Genomic DNA, 24,078 nt, shown 5'->3' on the forward strand with positions numbered 1-24,078 from the left:
GCCAATTCACCTAACCTGCACATCTTTGGACTGTGGGAGGAAACCAGAGCACCCGGAGGAAACCCACGCAGACACAGGGAGAATGTGCAAACTCCACACAGACAGTTGCCCAAGGCTGGAATCGAACCTAGGACCCTGGTGCTGTGAGGCAGTAGTGCTGACCACTGAGCCACCATGCCGCCCCTACACTTGTCCATTCACTCTATAGTTGAATCCTATGTGATATTTGATACCAGACAGTATTGATGAGCAGTGTGAACCCCTTCAGTGAGAGCAGAACAAGACCAACCAGGGATAAAGTTTGAAGGAGAGCCGGGTCCAGACTGGCAGCGTGGGTGAGAACTCAGCAAGATCAGAGGTGGGACAAGGAACTGAAATGGTTCAGAATGATTTAAAGACACTGCCTTTTTATATTTTTCACTATTTTTGATTGTGGACTGAAAGGAGTGATGGTGGAGAGTTGTTTTTCGGACTGGACATCTTTGACGGGTGGTGTTCCTTAGGTATCGGGTCCATCATTCTATTTTCCATCATTCATCACAAGATGCTATAAAAATGTGAACAAAAAGAAACCCTTTGGTTTTATATGCAACCTTATTGTCTTTAGTTCAAAGTGGGAACATGCTGTTTTTATATTAAATATAATTTGCCATTTTTACATATTTTCCAAAACGTTTAACAGAATTCTTGCAAATTATAAAGTATTATAATTCAGAGTTCTTTTTTAAATGTTGATTTCTTTCTATCAATACATAATTCAAGACATGCACTTTAATTACTGTACAAACAAATTAACCATTTCATCAGAGACTTTTGGCACTTCACACTATATTTGGTTTAGAAATGTCAGTTTACATTCTTGCAGTTTTATTTTGGACTTATTTAGTTTCTACAATTTATGCAGTAATACGAGAAATAGCTGAAATAACTCAGTTGGGAAAGTGTTAGACCGAAGATCTAAAAGTCCCTGGTTCAATTCAGGGTTTTGGAAGAATAAACGATATCTTTCCCTTTTGGTGCTGGGGAAGTGATGGCCTGTTGGTATTATCGCTAGACTATTAATGCAGAAACCCAGCTAATGTTCAGGGAATTTGGGTTCAAATTCTGCCATGGCAGATGGTGGAGTTTGAATTCAATAAATATCTGTAATAAAGAGTCTCATAATGGCAATGAAACTATTGTTGATTGTTGGTGAAAAAAAACTATCTGGTTTATTAATGTACTTTAAGGAAGGGAACTGTGGTTCTTATCTGGTCTGTCCTACATGTGACTTCACACCCCACAGTAATGTGGTTAACACTTAACTGCGCTCTGGGGATGGGTAATAAATGCTGACCTGGTCAGTGATGCCCTCACCCCATGCAGGAATAATAAAGAAAAGGAGCTACAGTAGAGGGAGAGGCTGAAGAGGCTGGGATTGTTTTCCCTGGAGAGTTGGATGCTGAGGGGTGACTTTATGGAGGGTTATAAATTCATGAGGGGCATGGATAGACTCCCCCTGGGTTGGGGGAGTCCAAAACTAGAGGGAATAGGTTTCGGGTGAGAGGGGAAAGATTTAGAAGGAACCTCAGGACAACTTTTTCACACAAACAGTGGTGTGTACATGGAATGAGCTGCCAGAGGAAGTGGTGGAGACTGATACAATTACAACATTTAAAAGGCATCTAGATGGATACATGAATAGGAAAGGTTTAGAGGGATATGGGCCAAGTGCTGGCCAATGGGACTAGATTAATGTTGGATATCTGATCAGAGCACGGACGAATTGGACCGAAGGGTCTGTATCCGTGCTGCAGATCTCTATGACTCTATGCCTCTATTTAGATGAGAATGTAGAAGGAATGGTTAGTACGTTTGAGGTTGATACCAAGATTGATCGAGTAGTGGACAGTGAAGAAGGTTATCTAAAATTACATTGATCATTTATAAGAGCATAAGAAATAGGAGCAGGAGTAGACCATCTGGTCCCTCAAGCCCGCTTTGCCATTCAATAAGATCATGGCTGATCTTTTCATGAACTCAGCTCTACTTGCCTGCCCTGTCACCATAACCATTAATTCCTTCACTGTTCAAAAATCTATTTATCTTCCTAAATTGGTTCAATTGGCTGAAATGTGGCAGATGGAATTTAATTTAGATAAATACAAGGTATTGCCTTTTGGTACAACATGTAAGTGCAGGACTTATACAATTAATGGTAGCTGCTTGGGCTGTGTTGTAGAACAGAGAGACCTAGGTGTTCAGGTACATAATTCTTTGACGTTTGCATCTCATACAGATAGGGTGGTTAAGAAGGTGTTTAGCATGTTTGCCTTCACTGCTCTTACCTTTGAATATAAGAGTTGGGATATTATGTTGAGGTTGTACAGGTTATTGGTGAAGGCTGTTTTGGAGTATTGTATCCAGTTCTCGTCTCCTTCATATAGAATGAATATTATTAAGCTAGAGAGGGTTCAGAAGAGATGTTGCCAGCAATAGAAGATTTGAGTTGTGGAAAGAGACTGAATAGGCTGGGGCTTTTTACCCTGGAGCATTAGAGACTGAGGGATGACATTATATAAGGGCAGGGCTGGATTGAATAGCTTAAGGTCTTTTTATCATGATAAGGACTCCAAAACTAGAAGGCACAGGTTTAAGGTGAGGGGGGGTAAGATTTAACGAAAAGGGTGGTGCGTGTATGGAATGAGCTGCCAGAGGAAATAGTGGAGGTACAATTGCAACAATTAAAAGGCATCTGGATGGGTGCATGAATAGGAAGGGTTTAGAGGGATATGGGCCAAATGCTGCAAATGGGGACTAGGTCAGATTGGGACGTCTGGTCAGCACAGATGAGTTGGATTGAAGAGTCTGTTTATGTGCTGTTGACTCCATGACCCTAAGAGGACCACCTCAACAACCCATGTGAACAGGGACCATTGAACTACCTTCCCAGTCATACCCTTCTCCCATAACACCCGTGTTTGTTTTGTCCTACTTATGTCTGTATTTATGTGTAGAGGGGTGTTTATAAGCAGGTTGAAGTGTTAGTTACTAAAAATATGTGTTGATGATTTATTATTGTTTTTTTGTCTTTAGAATCTATTCATTTAGAAATCTAATATGTGCTTTCTGTCAACCTAAGTGGTCTAAAAGACAGATACATTGGTGAATTTTGCAAACTGTTATGAAATCCTAAACATTTGTGTTGACTGACAATTGCAGGTCTTGATCTCCAACATACTGCAACAGGCGATAGGCTATTGAAAGAAAGAGAGCTTGAGGAGAGACTTGATGAAAGTAAATCTGATTATGAAGGAATTTTATAGCAATGCAGTAGTATCCCTGTCTCCAGCTTCAAATCCCAACCACATCCCCAGAGGATTGTCAGAACACATCAGAATCAGTTTGATTAAGGTAACTAGAAGTTTGCACTTTGTTGGAGGGGTAGCATTGTGGTGGTGTCACAGGACCAATAATGTACAACCCCAGCCTGTTGCTCGAGGAACATGGTTCAAATCCCACAGTGGTAGCTGGGCCAGAAGGTCTTGGTGCAAGTCCCACCTGCCTCAGTTAAGATTGATTAAAAATATCTCCTCATATTAGGTGTTGGTTCAATTGCTCAGGAAAGCAGGTTAAAGGATTCTAAGGAAGGGTCTCTGTACTCAAAATATTAATCGGATTTCTCACCACAGATGCTGCCAGACCTGCTGAGCTCTTCCAGCAATTTCTGTTTTTGTTACAGGTTAAAGGCTTTTACTCAAGAGGTGCAGGGTCAAGTTACTAAATGTGATTTTGACCTGAAACTCATGTTGGATGTGAAAATAAATTATTTCAAAACTAAATTGGATGGACACTTGATGGAAATGAACCTTGCAGAGCTCTGAGGAGAATGGGCCTGACTAGACTGTTTTACACAGGGTCAAATGACCTCCTTCAATGCCCTAATGACACTACTGCTCTTTGATTCCTTCATTACATATTTGTAAGGAATGTCTACACCATGTAATCTGCTGTGAGTCACAGACTTGCCCTATATTTGTACCCTGATCATTTTGGGAGATAGTTTGACTTTATCCTCACCATATCCACACACCCACAAACGCATCTTTGGTGTGAGACGATTGTGTTTCCTCTGGATTTTAGCAAATTGATATAGATAGCAAGATGCATTATTTTAGATAACATCAGATACAGTTAAGATCTTTTAAACTTATAATGTTACATGCCAATTAACAAAGAAGTGCTGAGAGGCTGATCCCACATGAACTCATCACAATACTTTTATTGCTGGCCATTGCTTATGACTTTAAAATACTCAACAGATACTTAGGTAAATTGTTGGACTGATCTTTTCGTGCATGGAGGTGCGTTTCTGAGAGAAATGAATATTAAAGAGTGAAGCTCCTCTTTCAGTAGAATAAAAACAATGAGAGATGCTCCAGTAATAGAGTAAAGAATCATTGAGCTACATAGCATGGAAACAGACTCCTCGGTCCAACTCATCCATGTCGACCAGATATCCTAAATTAATCTAATCCCAGTTGCCAGCATTTGGACCTGTACACCCTTCCTATTCATGTACCCATCCAGATGCCTTTTAAATGTTATAACTGTGCCAGCCTCCACCATCTCCTCTAGCAGGTCATTCCATACACACACCACCCTTTGCATGAAAATGTTGCCCCCTTAGATCCCTTTTAAATCATTCCCACTCACTTTAAACCTATATTCTCCAGTTTGGTTTGGAGGTGCCGGTTTTGGACTGGGGTGTACACTACAAATCACACTACAACAGTTTATAGTCCAACAGATTTATTTGGAAACACTAGCTTTCAGAGCTCTACTCCTTCATCAGGAACAACACTCTGAAGCTAATGCTTCCAAATAAACCTGTTGGACTATAATTGGTGTTGTGTGATTTTTACCTCCAATTTAGGATTCCCCTACCCTGGGGAAAAGACCTTGGCTCTTCACCCCATCTATCCCCCTCATGGTTTTAAGCATTAATAGAATTTTAAATGTTTAAAATGTATGAGTTTTATGAAATGCATGCTTGCTAACAACTATTAGTTGGATCAGAAAACTAAATAAAAGTTGTCATAGGCCCAGACGACAATAGGCTGCTCTCACATTAGACAGTGAGAGAAAACTTGTTGTTAATCTCAGCTTCATCATGCCTGAGGTAAGGGGTGAGATTGAAAATGATAACCTCAGCCAGTATGGGGATTAAACTGTTAGTGTCATACTACATTTCAAACCAATCATTTAGCAAATTGAGTTAATCAACCCTCAAGGAAGCATGCTTTCACCAACACTATTCTCATTGTTGTGCAGTTCTCAATAATGTACTTTGTAGCTCGATTATTAAAGTGAATATTTTTTAACACAGATCTGTTCAACTGGGACAAGAGGTCTCTGAATGTGCATCTATATATTTGAACAGAATTCCACAGAGTTTTCACATTGTTTCTTATTTAATTGGATTCTGTTTCCTACTATATCTGGCTTAATTAACTTGACACAAGAATTGTAGAGCTATTCATCTAAACCACTGGGATGATAATAATCCTGAACAGGTTTTGGGAGGATATTTTTACTTCAGCACATCAGAACAGAATGAGCATGATTTATCACTTTAATTAGTACCCAAGGTGTATGTCCGAGAAAATGATTTTCACAACAGCCCAATTTTCCTCCAGCATTTGCTAGCAGAAGAGCAGGATCTTTTATAATGAGATTAGAAACCCAAAAATTGGGAAGCATTACATCTCACCATGCTGATGCAGAGAATATACCTTTACAAGATGTACATGCAAACGGGTGGGGAATTGTTGGGCCGAAGGGCCTGTTTCCACACTGTAGGATTCTATGATTCTATGAAATCTCTAGGCCTTACTATAGAATTTATGCACAGTAAACTTCGACAAGCAGTACAGTGACACTGTCCAAGTCATCTGTTTCCAGGCATTGACAGAGGAATAGTTAATTGGTTTAGGACATATTGGGAGAAATAAACGAAAATAATACTTAGGACTTTTGTAAGGCTTATATTTTGTCAATGCTTGATTAAGAATCATACAACGTCATCATAACTTTCAGCAAAGTCTCAATATATATGAGTTTCATTGGGAAGTTTTTGATGTTCATTAATAAGGATGAGATGATGGAGTACTTGGAAGTGCATGGTAAAATAGGGCTGAGTCAGCACAGCTATGTCAAGGGGAGAGGAGAAAGTGAGGGCTGCAGATGCTGGAGATCAGAGCTGAAAATGTGTTGCTGGAAAAGCGCAGCAAGTCAGGCAGCATCCAAGGAACAGGAGAATCGACGTTTCGGGCATAAGCCCTTCTTCAGGAATGAGGAAAGTGTGTCCAGCAGGCTAAGATAAAAGGTAGGGAGGAGGGACTTGGGGGAGGGGCTTTGGAAATGCGATAGGTGGAGGGAGGTCAAGGTGAGGTGATAGGTCGGAGTGGGGTGGGGGCGGAGAGGTCAGGAAGATGATTGCAGGTTAGGAAGGCGGTGCTGAGTTCGAGGGATTTGACTGAGACAAGGTGGGGGGAGGGGAAATGAGGAAACTGGAGAAATCTGAGTTCATCCCTTGTGGTTGGAGGGTTCCCAGGCAGAAGATGAGGCGCTCTTCCTCCAACCGTCGTGTTGCCATGGTCTGGCGATGGAGGAGTCCAAGGACCTGCATGTCCTTGGTGGAGTGGGAGGGGGCGTTGAAGTGTTGGGCTACGGGGTGGCTGGGTTGGATGGTCCGGGTGTCCCAGTGGTGTTCTCTGAAACGTTCCGCAAGTAGGAGGCCTGTCTCCCCAATATGGAGGAGGCCACATCGGGTGCAACGGATGCAATAGATGATGTGTGTGGAGGTGCAGGTGAATTTGTGGTGGATATGGAAGGATCCCTTGGGGCCTTGGAGGGAAGTAAGGGGGGAGGTGTGGGCGCAAGTTTTGCACTTTTTGCGGTTGCAGGGAAAGGTGCCGGGAGTGGAGGTTGGGTTGGTGGGGGGTGTGAACCTGACGAGGGAGTCACGGAGAGAGTGGTCTTTTCAGAACGCTGATAGGGGAGGGGAGGGAAATATATCACTGGTGGTGGGGTCCGTTTGGAGGTGGCGGAAATGACAGTGGATGATACGTTGTATATGGAGGTTAGTGGGGTGGTAGGTGAGGACCAGTGGGGTTCTGTCCTGGTGGCGGTTGGAGGGGGAGGTCATGCTCTACAAATCTATTAGCATTCTTTGAGGAGGTAACAAGCAAGTTGGATAAAGGAGAGCTAGTGGACGTGATCTATTTGGATTTCCAGAAGGCCTTTGTCAAGGTCCCATACAGGAAGCTGCTAAATAGGAAAAGAGTCCATCGTGTTAGGGGCAAGGTGCTGGCAGGATTGAGGATTGATTTGAGTGGTGCTAGAAAAGCATAGCAAATCAGGCAGCATCCGAGGAGCAGGAAAATAAATGTTTCGGGCAAAAGCCCTTCATCAGGATGCCAAGCTTCTTGATGAAGGGCTTTTGCCCAAACTGTCGATTTTCCTGCTCTTCAGATGCTGCCTGACTTGCTGTGCTTTTCCAGCACCACTCTAATCTTGAGTCTAATCGCCTAGTTGATTTTAAACTCACTGCGAATCCTTTTCCAAGGATGCCTACCTTGAGGAAGTTTCCTGACGAAGGGCTTTTGCCCAAAACGTTGACTATCCTGCTCCTTGGAGCTGTCTGACCTGCTGTGCTTTTCCAGCACGACTCTAATCTTGACTCTATCGGGACCACACCTATTCACATTATACATTAAGGATCTGGATGAAGGAACTGAGGGTATTGTTGCGAAGTTTGTAGATGACACAAAGTGGAGGGACAGGTAGTGTTGAGGAGGGAAGGCTGCGGAACGGTTTGTACAGGCTCGATGAGTGGGCAAAAAGTGGCAGAAAGAATACAATGGGGGAAAGTGTGATGTTATGACCTCTGAGGAAGAGAGGTGTAAACTATTTTCTAAAAAGGGAAAGGCTTCAAAGGGACTTAGGAATCATAGTTCAGGATTATGTTAAGGTTAGCATGTAGGTTCCATTGTCAGTTAAGAAAGCAAATGCAATGTCAGCATTCATTGCAAGTATATATTCTGCTAAAGGCAGTACAAGGCTCTGATTCAATGCATTTGGAATATTGTGAGCAGTTTTGGGCCCCATATGTTGGCAATGGAGGGGGTCCACAGGAGTTTTACAAGAATGATGCTGGGAATGAATGGTTTGTCATATGAGCAGTGGTTGACGACTCTGGGTTTGAACTTGATGGAATTTTGAAGGATTAAGGGGATCTCATTGAAACTTGCAGAATACTGAGAGGCCTGGATAGATGGGGTGTGGAGAAACTCTTTTCGCTATTGGAGAACTAGGAGCCAAGGGCACAGCACCAGTTTGAAGAGAAAATCCTTTAGAACTGAGATGAGGAGGAATTTGTTCAGCCAAAGAATGTTTAATCTGTGGAACTCATTGCTGCAGAGGGCTATGAAGGCCAAGTCATTGAGATTCTTTAAGACAGAGATAGATAGGTTCTTGATTAGTAAGGAGTTCAAGGGTTGCAGGGAGAAGGCGGGAGAATGGGGTGAGAAAAATACCACCCGTGATCAAATGGTAGAGTAGATTCAATGGACCAAATGACCTAGTTGTGCTCCTATATCTTTTTGGTGTAACATAGGAACAGGAGTAACCTTTTCTCCTATTCAATGAGATCATGGCTGATCTGTGGTCAATCTCCATACATTTGCCTTTGGCCAAAATCCTTTACTCAACAAAAATGTATTTAACTCAGATTTAAAATGAACAACTGATCTGGCAGTATCTTCTGTTTGTAGAAGAGAGTTCCAAAAATCCATCACCCTTTGTGCGTTAGAAGTGCTTCCTAACAGCTCTCCTGAACAGTCTGACCTGAACATTTGAATACATAGTTACTGAATTTATGTTAATATACTAGTTTCATAGTCAGACCAGAAGACTTTTGTAACAAATACTATACCTGCAGTTTATTGCCATATTGACTCTTTATTGTACACATCCTGAAGCAATGGTAATGCTTTCACCTACAAGTTTCAAAACCCTGTGACTCGATGAAGACTTCAATGTCATGAGCCATTTGTTTGGATAATGTTAACACCATTCTTAGATCTTAACTTATGAAGATGACTCAGTTGATTCTTGATTTTGAAACTATGAATAGTACACTAAGAGCAGTAAAAATAGTCATGTCTGCAATATAAATTGTTTTATCAGATGAGTAACCCAATGCCTATGAGCACGATTAGTACCGTATATTGACCACAAAAAAACTCTCCATGACAAATATACCTCAAATAGATTTTAAGCAGGCACTGTCATGACCACCTGATACTTAACTTGTCAGGACCCAACTGATGAGCAAGCTTCTGGAGCAAGTTAACATTCACATGAAAACAGTTACAGTGACAGGGTGGAAACAATGACTGGTGTGGAAAGCTACCGCTTTTCCCAGGACTTAGCCCATGTCTACTTGACAATATTTTCACTTTTCTGCTTCAAACTATTTGTGAAAATCAGCCTTGCTATCCTCAGCCATTTCTACATAGTCAAGGGGAACCGAAAGGAAGCAGCGCGGATAGCAGCAGAGTTTTACGGAGCTACCCAAGGTCAAGGTGAGTTCGGTTTGGACTGCTGCGCTGAGTATGTTTTCAGTAGGTGTCATTTCACCCACTTTCATTTGTATTCTTGGAATGAGACGGCAACAGTAAGCAAAGAAGGATTACTCAAGGCACAGCATCCTCTTCCACTCCACTGTCACTGCAGGAAAACTTTTTCCTATGTTTCCACACAAAAAAAAAACCTTCTCGCTTGGCTCAAAGTTTTGACTGAGGTCTAGCATTTGTTTCTGACATTCAACTTTACAGCAATGCCTGCCAAATGTTGGTCATGCCGTCCACTGCAGAGCTGTTCATATTTGATATTATGGTTGCTATCCCCTCCCTCACTGCTCTTTATGAGTGAACTGCTATATTATGTGTGTTATCTTTACATCCATTTACTCATTAGTCCTGAGGTTACCATGTGTAGAATTGTGATGAAATATGTGGGAAAAGCCCATCTATCTTCCATTACAATAATAAAAATTAGAACTGTGAATACCATGAGCCATCATTGCTGTTCAAATAACATATTGAATACACCCAAGGTATTGACATAAATTAATTAAGTGACGAATACTCTCACAGGCTAACCAGAATCCATGTGTTTATTTTAGTTTTGACTATTGGGAACCAGTATTAATTTCTATTCAACTTACTGTATAACACTAAAACAAACTGAAAGTAAAGGTCAAAATTACATCAGAGTATTCACACTATATGCTTCCAATGGAACTTCAACCAATTTTAAAATTAGCCACTCTGTTAACACAGCAGGCAGGAATGTCATGTGAATGTGTAAAGCAGTTGCATCTTTATATCTCAACAACTCAATATTGTGCTTAAAGTTTCAAATTAATATAAAATATCTAAGAGTTGTTTTGATCTTGTCAGTAATATTACACAAGATAGGCAAAGGACAATCCAGGTTTATCAAGGTTTAGCCGGGCAAAGTAAAAACAAGGACTTCTGGAATAGTACAGCACTGAACGTTATTCATCTCGCCGACCCAACAGCAATTCTTCCAAAGTGTGAACTATTTAGTCCACCTTCCTTATTTTTTCCCAATGTCCCTGCAATTTCTCTCTCGTTCAATTATTTATCTATTTAGCTTTTAAAGGTTAAGAGTAAGTCTGTCTTCAATACCTTATCTAGAAAAGCATTAAAAATCCTAACCTCTTGAATAAAATATTAACTCTTATGTCACTATGCTACCAATCACCATAAGTCTAAATCGTTTGGTTAGTGACTCTTCAAGCAAGGGAAACAGTTTCTATTTATTTACTTTATCTAAACTTTTCATGATTTTGAGCACCTCTATATAAACTCTTCCCAGCCCTTTTCTGCTTTAATGAGAAGATTCCAACTTCAGTGACCTCTCATCCCCAGAATCATTTTTGTAAATCACTTATGCACCTTCTCTAAAATCCTCACAGTCTTCTAAAAGTGTGGTGCCTGGAACTGAACACAATACTCCAGCAGATGAAATATCAGTTATAAACTTGTGGCATAACCTTCTGAGCTATATATATATATTCATAAAGCCAAATCTCATATCATTTATTGACTAGACCATTAATCTCGCCTGCCATATTTAAATATTTGTGCATAAATATGCTTAGTAGTTTTGTTCCTGGCACCTCCCCCACTTCTAAAATTGAATAATTCACCTTCAATTGTGTCTCCTCATTAGTATTCCACAAACGTATCATCTAAAATGTTACTGTGTTGAAATTTGTCTACTGTGTGTCTGCCCATTCCACCAACCTGTCAGGGTCCTCTTGAAACCTGTTACTACTTTCCTCATTGTTTACAATGATTCCAAGTTTCATAGCCTGTGCAAATTTTGGGATTGTCCTCTGTATTCCCAAGCCCAAGTCATTAATGTATTGCAGTGCTGCTAATACTGAGTCTTGGTAAACTCTCCTGTCCAGAATGAAAATAACACACCTTCACCATATACCATTATTTTCTGTCCCTTAGCCAATTTACCCCACATTCTTCTGTGCTCCTTTTATCCCATGCCCTTCAATTTTACTCATCAACTTATTATGTGGCACTTTATCAATTATTTTATGAGAATCCATAAACTTGAAATGAACTATACGCTCCTTGTTATCTCATCAAGAAACACAAACAAGTTAGTCAAACCCTTAACAAATCTATTGCTCTCCTTATTAGTCCATGCTTCTACGAGTAGCTATTCATCTTTATCAGTTCATTGTTTGCAAAAGCTTCCTCGTGACCACTGAGTGAGGCATTTGGAAAATTAGATTGAATGATATTGTATATGTAGTATCCTCAATCTTTGTCGAAAGTAAGTTACAAGGTTTCTGGGTTACTTCAATGACCTTATCAACTCCATAGCTGAAACAAACAAACAGGAAGGTCTCAGGTTTATCTTTGTTGAGTTCTTTCTTCTCATGAAAGATGCTACAATTGGCCTTCTTGACTCTGGGTCAGGAGAAAGACTATAAAGGTCAACAAGGGTTCTTGATTCTAATTTCTATTCAGCACCTATTCTTTTGGAAGCAAGTGTACAGATGTGTGTCGTCTTCGTTAATGATAGCTCCCTTTCCTGATTTTAATTTTATATTCATGGGATGTGGACATCATTGGCCAGGCCAGAGTATTTTTATGATTAGCAATTGCCCTTGAGAATATGGTTGTGAACTGTCTTCTTAAAATGATGCTATCCATGTGGTGGATGTTAGGTTTGGAATTCCAGGCTTTTGATCCAGTGACCGTGAAGGAACTATAACATATTTCCAATTCAGGAATTGTGTGTGGCTTGGAGGAGCACTTGCAGATGGTGATGTTTCCTTGCACCTGCTGCCTTCACCCTTCTGGGTGGAAGGTGTCACAGATTTAGAATGTGCTTCTGAAGGACCCTTGCTGAGTTGCTAGAGTGCATCTTGTATGGGACATTTGTGCATCAGTGGTGGAGGGGTCAATTTTCAAATTGGTAGGAGGAATTGCAATCACATCACCATCGTATTTTTGAAATAGGGTGTGGTGCAGAGGAGCTACAGAACTGAATTGGCACCAAGTCAACACCCAGAACAATCTGGAGACTGTGCAGAATCTGTGGAGGGAGGAACAGAGTTAATAAGCTGGATATTGTGTACCTTCGCTCTTTGTGTTTTCTACATTGGTGGGGATAGGGGAGTTAAAATAAGGTTAGGGCTTCTATTTTTAGTTTAAATTTCCAGCACCCACAGTGTTCAGCTTTTGTTAGAAGATGCCTGTAGGGTTATAACAACACTCAATACCACAGGTTGATCCAACCAGGCTCTTCACCCAGTGAGCTCATGGTCTTAGTCAGGCAGTGAAATGAAAAAGGAAATGAGAAACCAAATGAATCCACATTTATTCACTGTTACAGATGGCAACTTTTGTTAGATGAGTTAAATTTAAGGTTCTCCAACTGCCATGTTGGAGTTTGAACACTTGTGCCTGGGTTATTCATTTTGTCCTGTGGTTTACCTGCTTCAGTAACAATGCCAGTACATTACCAGCTCTCAGGACATTACCTGCCAGACATAGAGGGAGAATTTGAAATGATCAAAGAAATAACAAAATGTAGCATCATTATCAGTAAGATTCATGACGTTCAGCACAGAATTACAAGTTTTATCAATATGGCTTTTTAGTTCAGTACAATGAAAGCCAACGGAAAACAATATGACTATCTTTGTCACTATTCTGTTTTTGCTATTGGCAGACAGTGGTTGCCTTCAATCAGTTTAAATATGCAATGTAAAATACAGTGACATTTGCCTTACAATGCAAAGTTGTTTTTCTTTTTGTTTCCCACCAACCAAACAATATCTCAGTGTGTTTAATTAGTTGAGCCTTTATTGAAATAATTTCATTTCCCACTTGCTCAATGGCCTGATGAATGTCTACTTAATCCTTGCATAGCATTCCAATTGCACAAACAATTTCCTATTTATTGTATAATAGAATTCCTGATCTAAGCATAACAATTTTAATGCTAACATACAAGTCGTGGTTACAAAGCACAGTATAATTAAGAAATTTGGGAAAAAAAAGACATTTAGAGGTCCAAGTACAGAAATCTTTAAAAGCTACTGGACAATTACAAAATAAAATTGAATTCACTAATGGAAAGCTGGCCTTTATATCAAGCAATCTGGAATGAAAATTTATAAAAATCTCAGTCACACCCCATTTAAAGTATTGTGATCAATTTTGGGCACTGTGCATCAGAGTAGATGTTCTTGCTGTAGAGGGAGCCCAACACCGATTCACAAGAATAAAGTTTTAAGATATGAAGATTGATAATATGTATGTGACTTGAAGACACAAGGCACTTTAATTTAAATTACATGTTTAAAATGATCAAACAAATTGATAAGTTTGATAGAAACTGTTCTTTCTAGTTATTATCTCCAGGTAGTATCACTTCAAGATTTCAGGAAGCCCTTCTTGCACTCTATTGACACACCATTTATCTCAGTGACTTGTTGTATCCTGTAACACACCAAACACTGTGCCCTGTTTCTTTCATAAGGACCACATGTCAAAGTAATTCATTGCATGTATACTGCTGTCAGACAGTTCTGAATGATGGAATGAGGTGATATATGATTACAAGCCTTTTTCTTTCAATGTTAAGAACTGAACATCTATCCAAAATGTGACCAAATTAATCACTGAACATTGCAATGGGCTAGGTAAATTATACTGATCTGTACTGGTAAGTAACCTTTCTTGCTGATATATACCCAGCACATGTGCTTGCGCTTTACTTTTTTCTGATTGCATAAACCTTCTTGTGGTGCAATGAGTCAAAATTTGCTTCGCAATACTTTTATTGTCAGTCATCATGAATCTTTAAACTCCACTTCCCTCGGCAAACTGACCAGTTGCTGGGCTTTGAATGTCACTAGATAGTCTCCTGTTGCCTCACATTCCAAGTAGATCATCATTCTATTAATACTGTGAGTGGGGACTTGACTCACTTCCAAGTAAGAAGCAAAAAAAAAATCCACCTGGAATCCAGAAAATCTTTGTTGGAACACATTGATGATCTGACAGCTACATGATCACCAGTTGGATGGATAATTAAAGTCCACTTTCAAATGGCTCCTTTGGGCTTTGGGCTATTTCATTCCCCTAAATCCAATACATACCAAAGCTCAGCACTGACAACAGAGATAAATATTGGTATTTAGACCATTCATGTATTTTCCAAAATGTCGAGCTGATATTCAGACTTAGTTTTCTCTCAATTTATAGTGTTTGCTTCTGGCTCGGTTTATTTTCCTCCAGGTAATTTTAATGTTAAAGGGATAAGTTAGGAGAGTAACAAATGCTAGCCTAGCCAGTGATGCCCATATCCCATCAGTGAATGAAAAAGATTCTAAGAATGTACATTGACGGGGTTTAGCAATGTTAATGGAAATAAATATATTCAGAAGAAACATAAGACCTTGTAATATCTGATCCCAAATAAATTAATACATATCAAATTCATCTTTCCCAAAGCAAAATGCAGTGGATGCTAAGGATCTGAATTATAAACAGAAAGTATTAGAGAAACTCAATAGGTTTGACAGCATCTGTGGAAAGAGAAACCAAGTTAATGTTTTGAGTCTGCTATGATACTTCTTCAGATTAGGATTGTTTTTATTTCATCAGTACCACATTGCCGACTCGTATTTCATCATGGCCCTTTTATATTTCATCTTTCCCTTCACTTTCCTGACTTCACTCAGTTGAAGGTACTGATGCAAACCCAGAGAGAGATCAAGAAAGAAAAGCTTGCTTATTTATAGTGTCTTTCACTGTCCCAGGTTGTGCTGAAACACTTTACAGACAATATGCACTTTGGACATATAGCCTCTGTTGCAATGCAGGAAATGCAGCAGCTAGAGAGGGGATCTGATTGAGACGTATAAGATTATTAAAGGATTGGACACTCTGGAGGCAGGAAACATGTTTCTGCTGATGGGTGAGTCCAGAACCACAGTACACAGTTTAAAAAATAAGGGTTAAGCCATTCAGAACTGAGTTGAGGAGAAACTTCTTCACCCAGAGAGTGGTGGGTGTATGGAATGCTCTGCCCCAGAAGGCAGTGGAGACCAAGTCTCTGGATACTTTCAAGAAAGAGATGGCTACAGCCCTTAAAGATAGTGGAATCAAGGGTTATGGGGATAAAGTGAGGTCTGCAGACGCTGGAGATCAAAGCTGAAACTTTATTGCTGGAACAGCACAGCAGGTCAGGCAGCATCTAGGGAACAGAAGATTCGACGTTTCGGGCACATGCCCTTCTTCAGGAATGAGCAGAGAGTGTTCAGCAGGAGAAGATAAAAGGTAGGGAGGAGGGACTTGGAGGAGGGGCGTTGGAAATGTGATAGGTGGAAAGAGGTCAAGGTGAGGGTGATAGGTCGGAGTAGGGTGGAGGCGGAGAGGTCAAGAAGAAGACTGCAGGTCAGGAAGGCGGTGCCGGGCTGGAGGGATTCGGCTGAGACAAGGTGGGGGGAGGGGGGATGAAGAAACTGGTGAAGTCCAAGTTCATCCCCTGTGGTTGGAGGGTTCCCAGTCGGAAGATAAGACGCTCCTCCTCCGACCGTCGCGTTGTTGTGGTTTGGCGGTGGATGACACAACAACGCGACGGTCGGAGGAGGAGCGTCTTATCTTCCGACTGGGAACCCTCCAACCACAGGGGATGAACTTGGACTTCACCAGTTTCTTCATCCCCCCTCCCCCCACCTTGTCTCAGCCGAATCCCTCCAGCCCGGCACCGCCTTCCTGACCTGCAGTCTTCTTCTTGACCTCTCCGCCTCCACCCTACTCCGACCTATCACCCTCACCTTGACCTCTTTCCACCTATCACATTTCCAACGCCCCTCCTCCAAGTCCCTCCTCCCTACCTTTTATCTTCTCCTGCTGAACACTCTCTGCTCATTCCTGAAGAAGGGCATGTGCCCGAAACGTCGAATCTTCTGTTCCCTAGATGCTGCCTGACCTGCTGTGCTGTTCCAGCAATAAAGTTTCAGCTTATGGGGATAAGGCAGGAACAGGATACAGATTGTGGATGATCAGCCACAATCATAATGAATGGTGGTGCTGGGTCGAAGGGCCGAATGCACCTATTGTCTATTATCTAAATAGCATGCTCCCTCAAACAGGAACGTGAGACAAGAACATAAACTTTGTTTTTAATATGTCTTTGAACACCCTAAATCAGTTCAAGCCACCTTAACAATTTTTCTTTGATATTAGATTTTGGATTTAAATATTTGCCAAGAACAATACATTATTTTAGATCTTAAAATTATTTGTAAAGAAATGTCATAGAAGCAGAAAAAGAATTGATCTTCCATAACACATTCGAAATGGAAACTATTCTTTAAAGTCTTGATCCCTAAAGTTGACTTTCATTCTCATTTTACCATCCTCTTAGTTCTTTTCATCGTCCACTCTTTTATTATTTCTCCCTTTATATGGATGTCCATTGAAGTTTTGGCTTCTTTGGACGCTTTTCTTCTCATTGACATGTTAATAGTAATGTCTAATAAACAATCGCTTCTCTGAGATCAATTCACTCCATTGACTAGTTTATTTAGAACAGTAGAACACATGGGAAGTTATGAAACAGACTCTACAACAAACAACTGATTTCTGAGTATTCAACTTGCAAACACAAAGTAGGCTGACTGCCTGGAAGAGTCACAACATTGTATGCATACAGCACACAGGGGCCTTCAAGCTGAATTCTCTTGGAGGCAAGGTACACATGCATCATTCACCTCTTTTCCCAAAAGAAAAGTTTAGCTAATTACAATAACCAGTGAGCCTATGAATGTCCTCAGTAATATGTCCAGAACTTGTAATGATGTTGCCTATTGATTTCTCCTGTCATCAGTGATATTGTCTGTGTGTTATTAAGTTTTGCTATAATGGACTGTGATTGTTATTCTAGAATTTGCTTATCATGATGCAATATTGCTACATTTGTTCTCAACTAGGTAAGGCCTAACTGATTTTTTCAAGCTGTTTCATATTCTCTTGGCATTTACTGTTTTATTCTTTAAGAACTTTTAATTCTGTCAATGTTTTACCCTTTTGTTAGTCCAGTATATTTTTCCTCAAGTTCTGTTCTATTATCTGTTCAGTTTTTCCAATCCTTTCTTCCTTTCTGTTTTCTTTGAAACAGAAGACCCCCAACAAATGTTACTGAAAGCTAAACTGAAAATCCTGGTTCTGTGGGAGCTTGACCTCACTCATTCAGGCTGCTTCTATTGTTCCAACTGTAAAAAATAACCAAACTATTTACTTTACTGACTCAAAGCAGACTACATGGCACTTCTGTCTCAACATCTCTTCATTTAAAAAAAAAGAGGCAAAACATACCTCTTAAAGCCATAGCATTGTCACAGATGAGTTGGAGCCAGGGAAGTCTGTTTGTTAAGGGTGAGTCAGATAACAACCAGTAGCTGTTCAGTTTGCAGTAATAACCGATTGTCAATGACAAAGCCATTTTGCCTGTCAGCAACTATTTTATTGTTGCATGATTGTGATTAACTTGAAAGTAGCTAAAAGCTTGGGGGTGAAGCCGTCCAACCTCAGAAAAGGAGTGAGCTGTCACTTGCTTTTCAGCAAAACAAAATCACCGTAAGCCTGAAGAAAGCTAGTTTATGTCCTTCATCAGTTGATGTAAGCTGTGACTTTTATAAGTTGTGACCTTTTATAAGAGACTTTATAAGTTGTGAGCCAGTCACTCTGTGCCTCCTGCAAGCAAGTGAAAGTAAATGGTGAAGAGAGATCAAGCAGCAGCAAGTCCTGACAATACAAAAATATATTTTTTTAAATTTGATTTATTATTGAGGAAAATGTTTCTGCGGTCATACCACAGAAAGATCATAGGGTGATAGAACAGAGTGAGGAATTCAAACTTACAGCTACAAAGAAGGTGAAATCTTCAGTGAAATCAGTGGATGGGCACTATTGACTTGCCTTTCCAGTCTTTCCTTCTATCCATAACACCTTTTCTTGCCTGTCTATATCTATTTTTATGTGTGTGTTTACAAGGAGTATATAAAGGGTTTATCTGGTAGAGCTATGCGTTGATGGTTCATAACTGTTTGCCTGTAGCTGGAATTTATTTATTTGTATTTAATAGTAATTCCTGTTAAGTGCAGAAATCTGGTTTATTCTTTCTGTCAATCTGTGTCTGAAGGACAGGAAATTTGGGCATTTTGCACACTTTTTAGGTGTGCTACCCAACGAGGCATAACACTTAATGGTGTGAAGCTTCCTGATTATTGTATGGCATGTACCAAGCAAGTCAGAAGTGTTTACTTACATTCTTGACTCATACCTTGTAGATGGCGGGCAGGCTTTGGCAAATCAGGAGGTGCCTTTCTTGCTCTGGTTTTCCTGGCCTCTGACTTGCTCGTATACCACAGTATTCATATGGCTAGTACAGTTCTGTGTGTGGTTAGTGATAAACTCTCGGATATTGATAGTGGGGGTTCATTGATGGCAATGCCATTGAATGTCATGGGGAAGTGGTTACATTCTCTCTTACGAGAGATGGCCGTTGACTGGAACTTGTGTGGTACAAAAGTTACTTAGCACTTGGTAGCCCAAACCTTGAATCTTGTTCAGGTCTTGATGCATTTGGATAAAGGTCAAGTGTGTGGTGCTGGAAAAGCACAGCAGGGCAGGCAGCATCTGAGTAGCAGGAGCAGCATAAAGCCTTCATCAAGAATCTGCTTTTGGATGTGACCTGCTTAAGCATCTGAGGAGTCATAAATGGTGCTGAACATTATGTAATCATTGGTGAATCTCCCCACTTCTGACCTAAAGATGGAGGGAAGTGGCTGAAGATGGTTGATATCTGAAATAACTGCACAGAGGCCACTATCCGGTCACCAAGTTGCCTTTTATTTACTTGTGCACAGTACAGTGGCTGTGACCAGCTAGCTCGGAGTCAATCCCTGAAGTGAGGAGATTCTAAATCCCCTGTTTATATTGGGCAGTCCAGATTAACAACCCCAAACAGGGACCTCCTAGTCAATAAAATTCACCCAGTTCCACTCACCACAATATCCTTTCAAGAAATCTTCCTCATTGTCGAGGTGGTAATCTTCAGATTGGATTCATCCTGAGCTACTTATTTAGCTTATCTCTCTGAACTTTTACTTTTCTCTCCACAACAGAGAGCTGAGATTTTAGTCTCCACTAAGTCAGAATAAATTGAAGTATAGGATTCTTCCTTCATATTTAGTTTTGCAAGTATTTGTCAAGTAGCCTCTCTTGTGCCTCTGGTGTTTGACTGGTTCTATGATTTGTGACGTGCGGGGTCACAGTGTGCCTGTAATTGCTGGTCCAACAGGTTTTACAATGTAGAATATCTGCCACATCCAACTAGATGGATTTTACTTGCACTCCAGCACTTTAGGTCCTGCACTATTATGTGTGAAACATTTCACGCGCATTGGTTTTGTATTTGCTTCGGAGGAGGTGGGTAAAGTCCTTAACAAATACCTTGTATCGGTATTCACAAAGGAGAAGTATATATGCATGTTGTGTCTGGAGAGAGGTATGTTGATATTCTAGGGCATATCAAATTAAAAACAGATGTTCCATTTTTTGAAAAATATGATAAGTCCCCAGGACCAGATGGGATGTATCCCAGAATGCTGAGGGAGGCAAGGGAGGAAATTGTTGGGGCCTTTTACGAATACTTTTGCATTCTTTTGTCACAGGTGAGGTCCCAGAGGACTGGAGAATAGCAGCATTCTTCCTTAATTTAAGAAGGGCACCAGGAATAATCTGGGAAGTTACAGGTCGGTGAGCTGTATATCAATGGCAGGGAAATTATTGGGGACGATGCTTATGGACAAGGTTTACTCGCATTTGGAAAAATAGGTACTTACTAATGATAAACAGCATGGTTTTGTGCAGGGGAGGTTGTGTCTCTCAAACTCGATTGAGCTTTCTGAGGAAATGATAAAGATGATTGATGAGGCAGGGTGGAGAATGTTGTGAACATTGACTTCAGCAAGACCTTTGACAAGGTCCCTTATAGCAGGCTGATGCAGAAGGTGAAGTCACTTGGGACCTGGGGTGAGTTGGTAAGGTGGATACGGAACTAGCTTAGTCATAGAAGTCAGGTACAGGGTGGAACGGGTAGCTGTCTGTGTGGAGTTTGCACATTCTCCGTGTGTCAGTATGGGTTTCCTCTGGGTGCTCCGGTTTCCTCCCACAGTTCAAATATGTGCAGGGTAGATGGATTCGCCATAGAAAATGCAGGGTTATAGGGATAGAGTTGGTTGGTGAGCTGCTCTTCGGAAAGTCAGTGTAGACTCAATGGGCCGAATGGCCTGTTTCCACTTGACAGGGATTCTATGACAAAGTAGCAATGAAAGGGTGTTTTTATGATTGGAGATCTGTGACCAATGATGTTCTGCAGAGATTCTGGGATCGTGTTGTTTGTAATATATATAAATGATCTGTAAGAGAATGTAAGTCATAGTCACAGAGACGTACAGCACGGAAACAGACCCTTCGATCCTACTTGTCCATGCCGACCAGATATTCCAACTCAATCTAGTCCCTTGAGTATACCCTTGAGTTTATAAGACTGAGAGAGGATCTGATTGAGACGTATAAGATTATTAAAGGATTGGACACTCTGGAGGCAGGAAACATGTTTCCGTGATGGGTGAGTCCCAAACCAGAGGACACAGCTTAAAAATAAGGGGTAGGCCATTGAGGGCAGAGATGAGGAGAAACGTCTTCACCCAGAGAGTGGTGGGTGTGTGGAATGCTCTGCCCCAGAAGGCAGTGGAGACCCAGTCTCTGGATTCATTTAAGAAAGAGTTGGATAGAGCTCTCAAGGATAGTGGAATCAAGGGTTATGGAGATAAGGCAGGAACAGGATACTGATTGAGGATGATCAGCCATGATCATAATGAATGGTGGTGCAGGCTCGAAGGGCAGAATGGCCTACTCCTGCACCTATTGTCTATTGTCTAGTCCCACTGGCCAGCACCCGGCCCCTATCTCTCCAAACCTTTCCTATTCATATAACCATCCAAATGCCTCTTAAATGTTGCAAATGTACCAGCCTTCACCACATCCTCTGGCAGCTCATTCCATATATGTACCACCCTCTGCGTGGAAAAGTTGCCATGTAGGTCTCTTTTATATCTTTCCCCTCTCACCCTAAACCTATGCCCTCTAGTTCTGGACTCCCCAACCCCAGGGAAAAGACTTAGTCTATTATTCCTATCCATGCCCCTCATTTTGTAAACCTCTATAAGGTCACCCCTCAACCTCCGATACTCCAGGACAAACAGCCTCAGCCTGTTCAGCCTCTCCCTATAACTCAAATCCTCCAACCCTGGAAACATCCTTGTAAATCTATTCTGAACCCTTTCAAGTTTCACAACATCTTTCCAATAGAAAGGAGACCAGAATTGCACAGAATATTCCAACAGTGGCCTAACCAATGTCTGGTTAGTAAGTTCACAGTCAACACAAAGATTAGGGGAACTGCAGGTAGTGAGGAGAAAAGGTTTACAGGGATGTTGTTTGGTTTGAAAGGTATTAGCTATAAAGAGAGATGGGACAAACTTGGTTTGTTCTCACTTGAACGTCAAAGGATGAGGGGTAACCTGATAGATGTTTGTAATATTTTAAGAGGCATTGAAGGACAGGATAGTCAGAGTCTTTTTTCTTAGGGTAGAAATATCAATTATGAGGAAATATAGTCAAAAATCTCAATGTACCGGGGTGTAGTCCAATATGTTTATTTGATAACTGAAGTTTATGGAGCCCCCTGCTCCTTCCTCAGGCAGCTAGTGAGAGAGAATTCACAGGACATAGAATTTATACTAAAAAAACTAAAAAATCAAGCGGTCATACAACTTAAGTCTTGATAGCCATCTAGATTTGTTCCATACATTTTCATAAGTTGGATGACCCTTTGAGCTTGATTAGATTCCCTACAGTGTGGAAACAGGCCCTTCAGCCCAACAAGTCCACACCGACCCTCCAAAGAGTAACCCGTCCAGACCCATTTCTCTCTGACTAATGCACCTAACATTATGGGCAATTTAGCATGACCAAGTCACCTGACATGCACATCTTTGGACTGAGAGAGGAAACCAGAAGACCCAGAGAAAACCCACTCAGACACGTGGAACATGTACAAACTCCACACAGACAGTCGCCTGAGGCTAGAATCAAACCTGGGTCGCTGGCGTTGTGAAGCAGCAGTGCTAACCACAGAGCCACCGTGTTGCCCCAATTATGCCTTTTACTATAAATTCTGTGTCCGATGTATTCTCTCTGACTACCTGGCTGAGGAAAGAGTGGGGGCTCCAAAAGCTTGTGTCTTCAAATAAATCTGTTGAATTATAATCCATCATCCAATTTATGCAAATATATGGAACCAACCTAGATGGCTATTAAGACTTGGGTTGTCTGGCACTTTGATCTTTTACTATAAATTCTGTGTCTGATGTATTCTCTCTCACTAGCTGCCTCAGGAAGGAACAAGGGGGCTCCAGCAGCTTGAGGTTTCAAATAAAGCTGTTGGACTATAATCCAGTATTGTGTGACTTTTGACTTTGTCCACTCCAGTCCATCACCGGCACCTCCACGTCATAGGAAATATGGGTTTAAGGTAAAAGGGAGAATGTTTCAAGGAGATGTGAGAGACTGGTTTGTACACACAGCGGGTGGTAAGTGCCTGGAATGTGCTACCATAGGAGGTTGCAGAAGCAGATACAATAGCAACGTTTAAGAGGCATCTTGACAGATACCTGAAGAGGCAGGGAATAGATGAACGCAGGCCGCATAGCGACAAAAAGCTTTTCGTTTAGAAAGGCGTCATTTGTTGGGTACAGGCTTGGTGGGCTGAAGGACCTGTTTCTGTGCTGTACTGTTCTTTAGATTCTTTCCCATCTGTGGATACACAGAGTCAGTGCATTGGCACTTGCCTTTACATCAAGCCTAGTCAATATGGCTGTTTTTTTGACATTGCTGTTTTCCATGAAACTGATGGTGTAAATCGTGTGTTCATTACATTTTATATCATTGTGTACACTGTCAGATTCTGATGTGTCAATCACCCCATGTTTGTGCCACTAGTAGGATAGCAGATGGTCTTTATTACAGCTTGAAAGTACTCCTTGTACATTGTCTCTTTGGTTCAGTGCACAGCTTTCTGTAGCTGCCTCAACCTTTGCTCTTGTACACTGCCTTTGCCAATAGCCATTTGCATCATATGCCTTGAATAATTGTTTGAAAGTTGGGTATTTTCTCATTGCCTGAAGGAGGCCACACCATTCACACATCTATCTCTCTATGTGATTGTGTTAACTGTGCAATTCATAGCAGAGACCTGTAAGCTTCATTCACCTTTTGAGGATTGCTTCCTTTTGATGTATACTCCCTCTTTAATGCTATTAGTGTT

The 24,078-nt window shown here is 41.0% G+C and overlaps 1 protein-coding gene across 1 annotated transcript in view; it reads left to right on the forward strand.

Annotated features, from left to right (window-relative positions):
* The first annotated feature begins 9,398 nt into the window (after window positions 1–9,398).
* asb5b (ankyrin repeat and SOCS box containing 5b) overlaps window positions 9,399–24,078 on the forward strand; it is a 67,219-nt gene continuing 52,539 nt past the window's right edge. Inside the window, exon 1 of the mRNA XM_043704784.2 lies at window positions 9,399–9,629. Coding sequence (XP_043560719.1) covers window positions 9,437–9,629 — 193 coding nt within the window. The 5' untranslated portion in view covers window positions 9,399–9,436. The remainder of the gene's footprint in view (window positions 9,630–24,078) is intronic.

Source organism: Chiloscyllium plagiosum, unplaced genomic scaffold (genome assembly GCF_037043375.1).
Source record: "Chiloscyllium plagiosum isolate Xiang-an unplaced genomic scaffold, Cpla_swu_hap1 HiC_scaffold_2, whole genome shotgun sequence".
NCBI classification, from domain to species: Eukaryota; Metazoa; Chordata; class Chondrichthyes; order Orectolobiformes; family Hemiscylliidae; genus Chiloscyllium; species Chiloscyllium plagiosum.